This window comes from Hylobates moloch, unplaced genomic scaffold, assembly GCF_009828535.3.
Source record: "Hylobates moloch isolate HMO894 unplaced genomic scaffold, HMol_V3 SCAFFOLD_6, whole genome shotgun sequence".
Taxonomy (NCBI): Eukaryota; Metazoa; Chordata; class Mammalia; order Primates; family Hylobatidae; genus Hylobates; species Hylobates moloch.
In genome coordinates, this window is record NW_026652281.1 from 66,933,648 (window position 1) to 66,948,980 (window position 15,333).

General features: G+C 41.8%; 1 protein-coding gene across 4 annotated transcripts in view; it reads right to left on the minus strand.

Moving 5' to 3' along the window:
- RASGRF2 (Ras protein specific guanine nucleotide releasing factor 2) overlaps window positions 1–15,333 on the minus strand; it is a 270,733-nt gene that overhangs the window by 144,130 nt on the left and 111,270 nt on the right. For all 4 annotated transcript variants that reach the window (XM_032156933.2, XM_058440755.1, XM_058440754.1 and 1 more), the window contains exons 5-9: window positions 14,258–14,511; window positions 7,549–7,628; window positions 6,959–7,152; window positions 1,854–1,963; window positions 810–928 (exon numbers count right to left, since the gene is read on the minus strand). In XM_032156933.2, the coding sequence (XP_032012824.1) occupies window positions 810–928; window positions 1,854–1,963; window positions 6,959–7,152; window positions 7,549–7,628; window positions 14,258–14,511 (757 nt within the window). The remainder of the gene's footprint in view (window positions 1–809; window positions 929–1,853; window positions 1,964–6,958; window positions 7,153–7,548; window positions 7,629–14,257; window positions 14,512–15,333) is intronic.

A 15,333-nucleotide genomic window follows, 5' to 3' on the forward strand; every position in this document is an offset into this window, starting at 1 on the left:
AAATTCAAAATTGTAAATGTGTGCAATATATTGTCTCAAATCAATTGCCTGGGGCATTCTCCCCTCCTCCAGAGGACCTAAGCACTAAAAAAATAACTTGGGATGTGGTTTACATCTTGCATTTTGAAATCACAGCCGAGGAGAAATATGCACTGTTAGGCTGTTGCTTCTCCACAGTTTCCGGCACAAATATCTTCAACTCTTCAAAAGCTTAATTTATCGAGTGATGCCCCCAAAGCACCCTTCGCAAACACGACAGCTTCCGCAGTACCAAAGCGTGGCAAGTGTCCATCAGAGACATTTCATCTGGCAACGGGAGTTACCAGTCGAATCAAATTATATCGTGTGGGGCGGATCCGGAAGCGCTGATGAAAAATGGGAACAACAGACAGCTGTTTTCACTTCGGACATGGTCCCCAGTCTTATGTGAAAGGGCTTTGAGCAACGCAAGTTTCTCCTGGGCCTTGGCCTGGGTATCGTCAGCACTTGGCACTGCCACGGCCGTGGGCCAGGCCGACCGGTCCTCCTTGGAGCTGCAGAGAATGTCCGGGCCGCTGAGGAGGAGCGTCCAGTCAGAATGTAACTGCCTGCCCCACTCGTGCTTTACTATGATTGTGTTGCTGTTTTTCATGGTCCCTGAAAAGAAACAGCACAAAGGTGGGCCTCAACCACCGCCTCGGCGAAGGCCGCGGGGGGTCCTGCGGGCACCGCACCAGTCACGCCTGCTCAGAACGCCTTCCGGGGTGTGCCGAGATCATGTGACAGCCGCACAGCGCATCAGGTCGCGGGTCCATTTCACAAGGACTTACCTTGGCGGATGAACGTTTGGCTGGTGTCCAGCAAGATGTCACAGCCCTCCACGATCATTCTTTCGATGGCAAGGTTTTTCCTTATGTTTTCAGTGTCGCTGACTTCATCGTGCATTACTCTGTGACACAACACAGACAGGATCACAGTAAGAGAGATTTTCTCTTGCCCTAGCATGTAGGCAAAGAAGAGCTCCATCTGAGAAGCTCGGTTGCAAGCTTGTATCGATTGAACCGGGGGTTTGGGGGAAACAGGCTGGATCTTTCCAGGCTTCAACAGGTCATGACCGAAAGCAAAGCCAATGTGCCTCATGATTCTAAACAGTAAATGGGTCAGCAATTACGAGCACCCTAGGCATGTCTGCTTCTAAGTGCAACAGGAAAGCAACATGTCATTTTGTGGCCAGTTCCCGTCATTGAGATTAGGGGGCCATTTCTTGGAGGCAGACTAAATAAGAGACCTTTAGACCATTTATCCCATATAAGCTAAAGTAACACAGACATAAATAAGTGCTTGTAACAATGAAAAGTCACTGAGAAATGCAAACTGTACATTCTCTAGCTTCTTAGCAAATATGAATACAAAATGCAACTGAAAGTCTTTTTTGTTGAGACAGGGTCTCGCTATGTTGCCCAGGCTGGTCTCAAATTCCTGGGCTCAAGTAATCATCACCCCTTGCACCCTCGTCTCAGCCTCCCGAGTAGCTGGGACTACAGGTGCACACCACCACACCTGGCTATCATTTTTTTTTTTTAATGCTGAAAGAAACATGAACATTTCCAAACTGAAACCAAAACACACCTAATCTGAATTACATAAATTCACGTGCTATAAGAACATTTTCCAAGATACGTATTTTTCTTGGTTCAAATGAATGTGAATGATGATTCAATATCACCTCACAAGCTAGTATTTAACTTTCAGGTGAATCTGAAAAGCTGGATTTGCCTTGCTTCTTGTTCCTTGGAACATATACAGGAGGTTTCCACGACAGACTAACTTGCTGCTTTCCTCTCCCAAGCCTTTATTATAAATTCTTGGCGTACCTGGACAGTTCCTCTAGCTTTGATTTGGCAAACTCCAGGCTTTTCCTTTCCACATGCTCATGGGGTGTGTGAGCGAGGAGCTCATGGAGTGTGATGATATATCTGGGGATCTAGATGCAAACAGAGGCCAGTGTGAGCAAGACATCAGGGTGGGTGACAGGGCCATCATTGCTTCGAGAAGCTTGTCTCTACTCTCCCGCTTTTGACTGTTTTACACATTTTTAAAAAAAGAAATACAAATAAAATGAACTACACTTCGCACTTCATGCACACAAAAAAAGACTTCACCAAGAACACATGAAAAGGTGGAAATTATTGAAGGTACAAAGAGATGGTTGTTTCTTTAATTTTTTTTACATAATCATACACTTTTGAATCATAGTTTTTGAAAACTGGTTCAGAGGGAAACAGATACGGCTATCATCAAGTCACTTGAGTCTGTATTTTAGATATATTAGTCCATTTGCAATGTTTTTAAATCAACAATCCCACTGCACTATTCTCCCTAAGAATTAAAACTTGGGAGAAGACATGTTCACCTTTATTACTTTCTGTTTCTACTTTATCTCAATTCACCTCCTTGCAGTAAAAAGTATTGTTTAGGTTACTTATTTGTACTTTTGTTTATTAACAGACTATCTGAATTCCGTCAAAGACAGAAACTCCACCAACCAGAGGAAGATCTTAATAAACCATGATAGAGATTCAACTTAATTTCTAGTGACACAACATATTTATTGTGGGCTTAATTTTAACAATAACATGCATGAACATCTACCACAACATTACCCACTGGGGGGTTAGACTGGGTGCTCCAGGCTTTGCCAATGCATCCAGTCCTCCAACATCATAAGGATTATGTCTCCATTTTATAGGTAGAAAACTAAAATGGGAAGAAGTTTTAGGCTTTTACAGATAGAGAACTAAAGTGGGAAGAAGTTTGGTAACTTGCCCAAACTTGCCCCATTGGTGGCCTCACAGTAAATGGCAGCATCAACTATAATCCCAGCTCTGACCAGTGCACTAACTGCCTTTTCTCAGAGCTCACCCTGGGAGCTCTCGTCTGCGGGGACTGAGGTCTTACTCAGCACTTGAAAGCATCTTTAAGAATGAAGAAACTACAACGGCTTTCCAGGGCCCTGTGTGCGGTTTCTTCCATTCTGTCCTGAAGGGTCGGTGGCCCTACCTGGTGATCTGCATTGGCTCTTGTGCAAGTGGTGGCCTTCATTGGGCTGCTTACCAATATTTATTGAGTGCCTCCATTTACACACTATGCATAGACACAGCTACCATTAGCACAGACATTGAACTTCAGCTCTGGGATCACACCCTAAGGAATCTCATCAAATCAAGGCTTCAGGAAGCACAAACAGGCCCTCTTCATCGTGGGAGGGTGGGACACAGGAGAACCCTCCCTTTGTAGGATATATGGAGGAGATTTTCTGCTTCTTCTCCCATGAACTTCTCACTAATACAGCCCTTAGGGTTGTCCCACTTGATGAAGTCTCCTGGGATAAGTGTGCTTTCAAATATCCTTTTCGCTGGCATAATTGCATGACTGATAAAAGTTTGCCTCTAATTAGTAGTTCCACAAGAAAATCAAGGCAATCAATAGCTAATGTACTCAATTTTTCATAGCAAACGGGACAGGTGTAGGAAAGCTTGAGGACTTATAATGCACTGAAAATCCACAAAACTGAGTTTGGTCAATACTCTCATGATCCTTCCTCATTACTCAAATTTCTTTTAAAGTGCTCGCTGGCTAAGATTCAGGTAGATGGATTTGAATTCAGTCTCTGGCCCTTTCTGCCTTATGGTGAAGGAACAAACAGGCACTGAAACTGCCAAAAAGCAGGCAAACGAAGTCCTGCAGAGAAGTGGTCAGCTCTCCAAAGGGCTCATCTGTAACTTCAAGAGCTGACTATAAATCTCTTCCCCCAAAACCAAGAATCATAGGAACTGTCTAAATGAATCATAATTCTGCTTTCAATTATGGAGCAAATACTTGTCACTTTATAGACATTAATTAGCTTGCTCTCCAATTACAGCAAATAAGTGGATAGAATAGCAAGTAGCTACTTTCTGGAGAATATCTAACACTGCTGTTCTTGTCAGGAGCAGATTTCACGATTGGCTTACCAATGGACTTCAACACATACATATCCAAATAAATACATGAGCAGCTGAAGCCAATTTAAATGGTACCAGCCAAGCCACTGTCTTTAATAAATAAAAGTTATGTTAATGACAACATTATTTTCCATAACAAATTTCTTGGCAATACTTGGACTTACTGTTCTGATAGTTCAACTGGGGATAATTTTACTTCATCATCCAAATTCTACAATTTCTCCATGTTTCCATAGTTCAGCATAGCTTGATAACAGCAGCAATTGACTAACTCAAAAAAGGGCCCAGAAGGAGGAAGACAATCACCTTCTCTCTTCTACACATACAAGCTAAAGGCTTCCAATTGCCTCTCCTCCTCTCTCTTCCCCTACACTAACTTCTGCCTCCATATCTGGGCTCAAGAAAGTCTGGACAGAGGTCTCTTGGCAGTATAAACTAGGGTCACCGCTTCCATTGTTGGCCTCCAGCAAAAAAAAAAAAAAAAAAGTGAGAACCCTAGTCTCATCCTGAGGTGTCCATCCTTACAAGGGAGCAAGGCAAATACGCAGAAGTACCACTGCTAATACAGAGAGAAGCAGAAATAACCGGACCCTCCAAGGGATTCAAACACCTCCATGACTATTTCACTTCATTAGTGAAAGAACTACAAGGGAACAAGAAGGAGAGAGTGAGCTTAGTAAGGAAAAACCTCTCAGCTTCAGCTTCTAGAAAAGGCAATTTCCCCCAAGTGTTTTATAGGGTTATTTCTAGACAGAAGGATGAAGAGTGAGGCATCAAGTGAAGAAGACAGAAGGGAGACACCAAGGAGCATGAGGCCCTTGGGCAGAGAACTCCAATGACTTCTCCTCGTCTATTCAAAATAGTTATGGGGAAGCAAACAAAGACAATTCTGTGCTCTTTCAGTTTGCTCATTTCTTGCAGTTGGACAATTCTGGCTCAATTCTTTGAGGCTTCTTCCAGATCAAAGGCTCCCACAAGCTGAAGCCTCTGGTTAGACTTGTCTGGCAAAAGCCAGAAAGCCTCAGTATCTGACCCAACATTCTAAGGTTTGAGGTCACCACATCCTTGGGGAGGGGGCTCCTAGACTAACACCAAGCTCCTTGAAACACCACATAGTTACCCAATCCAAAACATCAGAACTAGTGTAGTCACCCTAGGATCACCACGTCAGAGAGCTGAGAGTCTGGAGATAACTAGAGGTCAGCTGCCTCAATTTACAGATTATGAAATAGCTATTTAGTTTGATTCAATTATTTTCCCCAATGCTATGAGTGAGACATCAGGTCTCCTAAAGATTCCCAGTCCAATGTTCTTTTCACGACATTATAAAAATTCCCGGGGGTCAATCAAAATGCTCAGTCATTGCTATCAGGCATAGTTTTCGGGAGAGGAAGGGCAGGGTGGTGGGCGAGTATCCCAGCATTTTAAAGAAATCCAAAGACCTTTCCAAGGCCCTACATTCGCTTTATTTGGACACCTCATCTACAGCGAAAGTGCAGCTCTGCCATTTCAAAATACTGAAAAAATCACACCAAGAGGGAATTAAATAGCACGAAGAAAGACATCAGGGGGCTGTCAGGTAAGGAGCTGGTTCCTCTCTGAATACCCCACGTGTCTTTCACGACTCTACCTTTGTATATTCAACTGACTTGGGGTTACTGAACAGACACAACTTGGGGTACTGAATCATAACCTAAAGATAATTGTCAAAAATTCACATAGAATCTCAGAAGAATGTTATTCTATATAAGATGTTTCATTATAAATAAAATCTTAAATTCCAATTACATAGATAGTTTTCTAAAAGTCTGAAATCTTTCTTGTGAAATATTTCCTCAGAGAGGCAAAGAGTTCAAACAATTCAGTTCCAAAGGAAAACAAAAACAAAAACACTATAAAGTTTCACTATACTTAAGTGGTTTTAAATGCATCCTTTCAGTTAAAAATCTGACTAAACTTCTAAGGCAACTTCCAGGATTTCGAGCGGGACTGACAAACTTCAAGGCAAACAATTGTGCACCACAGCCACATGTCTTTCTGAGGTTGCAAAATGATTAGCCAGGGTCAGAGATGCCTGCTCAGGAGGACAAAGCGCTCCAAGTAACCATAACACACATGATTAGTAGAATCGGTTTACCGCATGACAATTTGGAGGCCTGGCCAGAAGCCATCTAAATTCCGCAATGGGAACACTCAATGCTCTTCCAAAAGAACAGAATCGACACTTTTCAAAAGAACAGGAGATTCAGTGCACATTTTGGCCTCCCTGGTTCTCACTTCTGGGCTCTTAACAGTAAAGTCCTAGATCCAGGAAAGAATGCAAGTGTTCTTGACCCCTTGGGTTGCTCTAGTCCCCAAAAGGGAGCCCCTGCAGCCACCTGACTAGTTGCCAAGCGTCCTCAGGTCCCACCCGTGCCTTCTGTTTCCTAAGTCTCCACAGCCTCTGTGACCAGGGAGGTCCTCCTTTTGTTCTCCAGGGCTCCGGCCAAGGGAGACTCAACAGCAATCGCGACAGGAAGGGAGGATGGGCCGGAAAACAGAAACCTTCCCAGCAGTCACTCCATCCCCAAGAATCTTTTATGCAACTAGCATAAACTGGAACATTTGCACAGAATCCTATTTCTGTAAACCAAATAATATTTTTAAACATGCTGGAGGAGGAGACTCCATGAAAGAGGTCTGTGTGGAATCTTTCTGTAAAGAGAAAATTGTGCAGCGTTTCAAAAAATCATTCTTGAATTCTTTGCTTCAAAAATGCCTGGTTTTCTTAAATCCATGAGACACAGAGAATGTGTGGCACAATATTTGTTTATCTCAGGGTCAAGCTCAAGACAGCAACAGATGATGCATCTGTACCATAATTCCTCCCAGGGCACACTTACGCATCTCACGCTGGTCATGCTAGGTCACACTGGTCTCATCAGTGACATTGAGCTGGAACCTCTGACTTACAAAATACATCCCAAGTGACTTACCTGAAACATGGGATAGGTCAAGAATGTCTCCAGCATCCTCCCCTCACAGGCTGGATTGGCTTCGTACTGTTTTAAGAGTTTGTCGAAATCTCTGTTTTGCTTACAATTGGCGAGAACTTGCAGGCTGTACTGGTGATTACGCACAAATTCTTGATAAATGTTCAGCATGGGGAGCAAAATATCAAACAGATCAGCTGGAAAGAAACAGTAAACATGGCTGTTTCCCTTGTTGCTTGGTAAATTACCTACCCTGGGCAGGAATGGCAAAGAGTGGGTCCCAGCACCAGGTGTCACACATGCATGGAGCCACAACCCTGATGCCTGAATGATGATCTGGTAGAATGTACTCGTGGGCAGCACTTGACTCCAGCCCCAAATTAACTATGACGGGCCAGTGGAAAGAATCAAAAGGTAACTACTGAGGCAGGGCCCAAAGTACCCAAAAGGCAAGGAGACAGGGTCCTGGGGTACGGAAGCTCACAGGTCAACAGGGTGATGCAAACAGTTTAGGCTGAATAATGTTGGAGCTATTTTACTCCAATTGTGGCCACTCTAAAAGAAAATCTTACATCTTTAAAGAATGCACTTACCTAAAATTAAAGTGGGCCAGTTTGCTATCCTTGCCTTTAGTCCTTGATGAAATATTTCATGAAGAAACATGATTGTTTCACTATAAAAAATGGAAAAATAATATAATTTAGTTGCAATAATGTGTTTATTTTGTTTAAAATCCAGAGTCCGTAAAGCCTTAATATATACATAATACATATGTTCCATAGGGCCTCCAAACTATACCCAATAATAACATGGATATACTATCCTCTATCAAGCAATTATGACAGCCTCAGCAAACCCTGATATAACATTCAAATATTAGAGGACAGAAAGCACCAAATCATTGTCACATAACCCTTCTTCATCAATTTTTAAGTGAGCTTTCCACTATTAGAATGCAGTACTTCAATCAATAATCAGAAAATTAAAGTTATGACCATTTTTCTTTTCATATGTGATTCTAGATAACTCAGGAGAAAGTTTCTCTGTCAGCAAAATGAGTTTTGACAGAAGGAGAGAGGACGAAAAAAATCTAGAGCAAAAATTTTGACAGAACTCCACTATAACCACTCCCAAGATACCCAAGACAGAAATGCAAAAGAATCTTCTGAAAAGAGTGAAGCCTACACAGAGATATTAAAATAACGATGATGCATAAATTAGGGATCTAAATTCCTAAAAGGGCCAAGAAGGGTAATTACCAAAGTCAAAACATCATTTGCTTTCTCCTCATTGGAATTAACCTACTGCAATGAGCCTTTGAAGCCTTTTCTGAACTAACATAGTGACACAATCAAATACAGAACTGTTCATCTCAGTGAGATCCCTTGGCTTGTTATTAGTCAAGTTCCATTACAACAGACATCAAGAAGTCCTTACAATTTCAAATGGTCCATGAAATAAAACAGAAATGGCTCCATGGGATTCTAATTTATTTTTCTTTTATAACAATTTTAACGAAGTAGTGTTTGTTGTTCAAGGATTTCAACCAAATCTAGTTTGGCAGGTATTATAGATTTGGCAGGTGGAGAGGGGTAGAACTAAAACTACATTTCCCAGACTCCCTTGCAGCTATGGTTCTGGATGTAAATTCAGTTCCACTAATAGATGCACTTGGAAAGACAAGGAAGGTGGAAGTAGGGGCCATCTTCCTGTTGCTGAAAGTCAGTCATGGAGATGTGAGTGCTTTGGGGCAATGTCAGCACCCAGCCTTAGGATTCTAGTTTCTGGGAACCAGCTTCCAGAGTCTGAGAGGCATCTGTGGCAGCAGCGGTGGTGGCAGTGGTTTCCTAACCTCTGGATCACATCTATGTTCTCTGAAAGTCAACAGTTTAAGGGCCGCTCCCTGACTTTACTCCCCTAGCCTTTCCAACAGATTCTGTAAGCAGTGAATTCCCTCCACTCAGAGAGGGATTTCTCTGTTCTATGTTGAACACAAACTAATTGATACATCTACCTTCATATTTTGATACCTGGATGGTTAGAAAACAGATGAAACAATTCTGTATATAAATAGGAAGATTACATTTTCTTAACTATAAACCTGTGTTGAAATTCAAAATTATTGAGCTGCCTAGGGCTTAATTTCAAAGGCATGTAAAGGGAATCTAGTTAAACAACAGTAATGATATAAAACTTATTTAAGCCTCACCTTTAAAAACACACCTCTTCACATTATGTTAAGTGAAATAAGCCAGGTACAGAAAGACAAGTATCACGTGTTCTCACTCATATTTGAAAGCTAAAAAAGTTAATCTCATGGAGGTAGTGAATAGAAGGGTGGTTACTAGAGGCTAGGAAGGGTAGTGGGGAAGGGGAGGATGAAGAGAGGGTTTGGTGAATGGGTACAACAGTACAGTTAGATAGAAGGAATAACTTCTATTATTTGATAGCACAATAGGGCAGCTATAGTTAACAATAATTTATTTCAAAATATCTAGAAGATTTAGACTGTTCCCAACACAAAAGAAATGATAAATGTTTGAGGTGATGAATATCTCAATTACCCAGATTTGATCATTTTACATCATATGCTTATATCAAACTATAACATATACCTCATAAATATGTACAGCTATTATATATCCATTTCATATTACATATATGTATTATATAACCATAAAATGTATCCATAAAAATTAAAAATAAAAATGTTTTAAAAATATCTTTCCAAATCTCCATCTAAGTCTAGATGTGGTAAATAATTGCTAGTCTATATGAAGAGCTTATGGCTTTACCTTCCAAAGAGAGGCATATCTTGACTCTGAATTTAAACAATATGATAAACCTGGCCTTTCCTGTTTCAGATCAAGCAATCCAGTGGAAACAAAGAGCCAGAGGCAACCTAAACGAATGTGGCACAGCCTCTTTATTTACCTCTAGGTACCACCCTGTTTCTCTGTTCCTCTTTATAGCAGCTCTCCTCAAAAGAGTTTTCAATACCTACCCTCTCCAGTTCCTCTCATTATCAGAGTTCAGTACACAGTCCCATCCACTGCCATCAGACCTGTTGAAACTGCACACTTGGTGACTGAAGTATCACCAGAATGCTGTACTGCCTGAGGATCAAGGGCTACCCCCAGGCTCCTTTGGATGTCTCACACACTTGAGAGGAGCCATTGCCAGCAAGGTGGGGAAACCTCCCTCCTTCCTTTTAACAAAAGAAAGCCTAGCTTTTAATCTCATATTATCAGACTACCACTCATCACCCTTCCTTTCTGCACTGATCTACAGACACGCCAGTGGCTCTTCCTGATGCCTTGAGATCTGAGCTCTCAGCTCACAGTTGCTCTTTTCTCCAACACTACTCTTATCATAATTCTTGGGGATTCCAATATGCACACAAACAACATTTCAATATCCTGGCCTCCCAGGACCTTGAACTCTTCCTCCAAAGATCTTGTCCTCCACTGACCTCAGTCAACACCCCCTTGATTGTACTCTAGACCTTGTCATTGTCAATAGCTGTATCCCTTCCCTGTCTCAGTTTCGAGCACAACATTCTCTGACTACTTCTAATCTTGCACTTCACTGCCTTTAGAACCCTGACTCCAAAATTCTTTCACACTATCACGACCTAAATCCCCAGATCCCACCACCTTTTTATTGGCAAAAACCTCTCATACCAGCATTACTTTCTTTCCTCAGTTTAGATTCCATGGCTCATTATTATAATCTCTTCCTTGTATACAGCTTCAACTTCCTTATTCTTTTCTCACTTCATCACAGCAGCCACAACACCAATCCTAATTAATCCCAATCCTCCACCCACTCTGCACCTGCATCCATGCAGCTGAAAGTGGCTAAAGAAAACCATGCAACCATCCTGACTGATCTCACTGGAAAGTCACAACCACTAGCCTAATAAGCTAACACAAGCTCTCAGTGCTGCCCAGCATTAATACAACATTCCTGAATCCATTTACTCCCCTGTCCTAGTTATCACTATTCCACACCTCTTTCTCTCTTCTCCAACTCCGACACTTCCCTCCCATCTGCCCCATCAGCGGATGTCCTTGCCTCCTAACTGCAGAAGTGTCCATGTACTATTCCCTCCCTGCCGTGCTCCCAGCTAATGACAATCTCTTGACCTGTGCAGTACATTCTGTCCACTTTCGCCTTTGTAAGTTTACTGCTCAGCAATTCCCTCTCTCCTCCATCCTTCTTTTACCCTCTTCATTTGCCTCTAGGTACCACCCTGTTTCTCTTCTCCTCTTTACAGCAGCCCTTCTCAAAAGAATTTTCTTTGGTCTCTAATCAAAGTTACCATTAAACTCCGAGTTGTTAAACCCATGGTCAATTCTGTTATTGCTCATTTGACTTTTTTGGCGTCTTTGTTGGTTCCCTCTTGCTTTCGTTTCCAGGACAACTCACTCTTCTGGTTTTCACTGACAACTCAACGGATCCTCTTCACTCTTCTTTGCTGGCTCCTGTTTATCTTCCTGACCTCTAGATGTTGGAATATCCATGCTCCTCTTTTCTTATCCATCTGTATTCACTTGCTTGGTAATACCATTCAGACTAGCAGCTTTAAATACTATCTGTATGCTAGAGGACTCCCAAATTTCTATCTTTGGCCCAGAATCTTCCTCTGAACTCCAAACAAATATCCGATCCCTACTCACTTGACATCTCCACTTAGATGGCTAATAGCATCTCACGCTCAAAAGATCCAAGAGAAAACAGTTCATCTTTTCCCCTCAGCCTGTTCTTCACTCAATCTTTACCATTTAGTAAACAGTAACTCCATCCTTCTAGTTGTCCAGACCAAAAAACGTTTCAATCTTAACTGTCTTTTTGCTTTCTCTTAAAACCCACATCAAACCCATCAACAAATCCCAACTGTTGAGTCCTGATGGATAAGTAAGCAACAAGGAAGGGGCCTCCGATGGGAGAAGGCTCCAGGTAGGGGAGAAGAATGAATAATTGTTCTGAGAAACACAACCCGCTAGCACAAGGAATGACCTTTCCACACCTAGCCCCCTCTTGCATAACCCTATAAAACTTCCCTCCAGCCCCTGCCTCTCTGCAGACAGCCCCTTCTCTGCTATGCTGCCCATTGCACCCTTGCAACATGTTTTCACACATTCTCTAACAAATCTGCCTTGCTTTATCTACAACTGTTTTGGTAAATTCCATGACACCGGCCCCAGCTAGTCACATCCGTGAGACCTACTGGCTCTGACTTAAAAATACACCCAGAATCCAACTACTTATCACTGCCTCCATTATAATCATCTCTTACTTGGATTACTGAAATAGCTACCTAACAGGTGTCTCATCTCTCACTTTGTTTATTGAAATAGCCACCTAATTGATCTCCCTACAGACTATTCTCAGCAGAGAAGCCAGAGTGAGCCTTTCAAAACAGAAGTCACATCACACCCCTTCTCTGCTCAAAACCTGACCAATGTCTCCCCAACTCATTTAGAGTAAAAGTTAATGGCTGCACCATGTCCCACCTTGATAACTCCCTGACTCTTCCCTTCACTGACACTGAGCAGGGCAGGTCCTCCAGCTGGCCTGCCGGGCATATGAAAGCCCCATGTTCCCTGAACACACAGCTCCCTCTGCTTGCCTCACTCTTCCTCCAGGAACTTCAAGCCTTTGCTCGAATGTCACCTTATCCTTGAAACTTCTCTGAAAACCTGCTATAAAAAAACTATGGTACATTCACAGATTGTAATACCATGTCGTGATTTTTTTTAATAGAATGCTCTTTAGGTATCAATATGGAAAGATCTTCAGAAAATAATGTTAAGTGAAACAATGAAGTATATGTTAAAAGTACATTGCCTTTGTGTAAGAAGAGGGAAAATAAGACTCTATATTCATAGTTTCTTAGATCAAAATTGAGAAACACTGAAAGGATAGGTAAGAAACTAGTACAGATATTATGTATAGAAGGTGGGGGGAATCGGGTGGACAGAGACAGGGTGAGAGTGCAACTGCTAACTGTTGTTTTCATGTTATTTTGACTTTTGAACCATGTGAGTGTACTATCTACTCAAAAACAAATAGCTAAAATTCTAAGTAAAACACTAAACACTCCCTTGACCCCCTTCTCCCATTCCCTTCTTTATTTTGCTCCACAGCTCTAATCGCCATATAATATACTATCTATTTCACTAATGCTGTTCATTGTCTGTCTTCCTGCATCAAAATTTAGGTTCCATAAAGGCAGGCATTTTCTGATTTTTCACTGATTAATCCTCAGCAGTAAGGAAACTAAAGATTTATTGAGCAAATAAATTCACCAGAGCTTCTCAGGCCCTGTCTTAGCTTTTGCTCTTCCTAAAATACTTGTGTATAATTAACATGTAAAAACCCATAAATCAATCCATTTTCTTCAGTTTATGAGTGATTACATTCCCCAACACACATCTCCACGCGATAAGACAATGCAGGTCAAAGAGAGAAGAAAAAATTAAGAACATTAGAAGCCAAGATTCAAGTAAAGATATAAAAATAACAACGCAGGCTGGGCGTGGTGGCTCACGCCCATAATCCCAGCACTTTGGGAGGCCAAGGCAGGCGGATCACGAGGTCAGGAGATCGAGACCATCCTGGCTAACACAGTGAAACCCCATCTCTACTAAAAATACAAAAATTAGTCGGGTGTGGTGCGGGCGCCTGTAGTCCCAGCTACTTGGGAGGCTGAGGCAGGAAGATGGCGTGAATCTGGGAGGTGGAGTTTGCAGTGAGCCAAGATAGCGCCGCTTCACTCCAGCCTGGGCGACAGAGCGAGACTCCGTCTCAAAATAAATAAATAAATAAAAATAAAATGGCCAGGCGCGATGGCTCACGCCTGTAATCCCAGCACTTTGGGAGGCCAAGGCGGGAAGATCACAAGGTCAGGAGATCGGGACCATCCTGGCTAACACGGTGAAACCCCGTCTCTACTAAAAATACAAAAAATCAGCCGGGCATGATGGCGGGCGCTTGCGGTCCCAGCTACTCGGGAGGCTGAAGCAGGAGAATGGCGTGAACCCAGGAGGCGGAGCTTGCAGTGAGCCGAGATCGCGCCACTGCACTCCAGCCTGGGTGACAGAGCAAGACTCCATCTCAAAAAAATAAATAAATAAAATAAAATAACAATGGAACACAAATAATAACTTTCTTATTTTTACTATCATAAACTCATAGAGATGAATTTATGAGACCTTTTTAAAGATTAAGTAAAAATTCTTGTCGGAAATACAAAGGGGTTTTTCTCATAACTCTTTGATTTATGCAATTTCAAACCTGTTGAGAAAAATACTGCTGACGTCGTCATGGCTGATGGGGGGCTTCTTGGAGCTGGCGGCCATACGCAGGGGCCGGAGAAAGCCGTTGACCAGGATGTACAGCTGGTGAACGTACTCTGACTCTGCCTCCACCATGGTGAACACAATCTGGTTTCTCTTCCTCATACTTTCAGCATGAGGAGAACAAATGTAATCCTGTACGATGGTCTTCCATTTCCTTCTGCACAACCATCCTCGCATGAAGCTCTGAACCTACAGAACAAAAAATCAAAAAGGAATCTGACTAGTTGCAATGGTGATTTATTTATGGAAAAGAACATGAAATATAATTAAAAATCAATTTTGCAGAAAACATGATAACCTCTAAAATTGATCAGGATTCCCTAGAGATGATGTGAAAAATAACAGGCAAGCCTGAGAAAGTGCACTGGCCTGTGTGTTTCAGCCAATCAACAAACATTTACTGATCATCTTTAAAATGCCCAGGTAAATGCTGGGTACTGAGCAGTCAAGCATATTATAACCTTTAACTCAGAGGCTCTGCCATTACTCGCAACCACCTTGACCTCTGATTCTCTGTTTCTTCATCTATAAAATAACCGACAGAGCTGGACATGCACAGGCCTGTAGTCCCAGTTATTTGGGAGGCTAAGGTGAGAGGATCACTTGAGCCCAAGAGTTCCAGTCTATCCTGGGCAACACAGCAAGACCCCATCTCGTGTTTCTCTGTTTTTAATCTCATGTTACCTGACTGCTTTCATTTTTCATGAAATTAAAATAAAATGATTAACAAAAAAATCTAAAGTCCTTTCTAAATATAAAAAATTATAACATAATTAAATAGGATTTGTTTTATGATAATTAGGGTTTCTCACTTTAGATGTGGCAGATTCAGCAACAAAGTAGGTTGTAAATTTGCATATAATTGAAAGTATTAAATCACTACCAAAGTATCATTATTATCTATTTAACACATCCTTACACTTTTTATTTTTTCCACACTATGTTCTAAATTATCACGTATTAAACAACGACCCTTCTTTTGCAATGTCTAAAATTCTCTTGTTTGCCTAC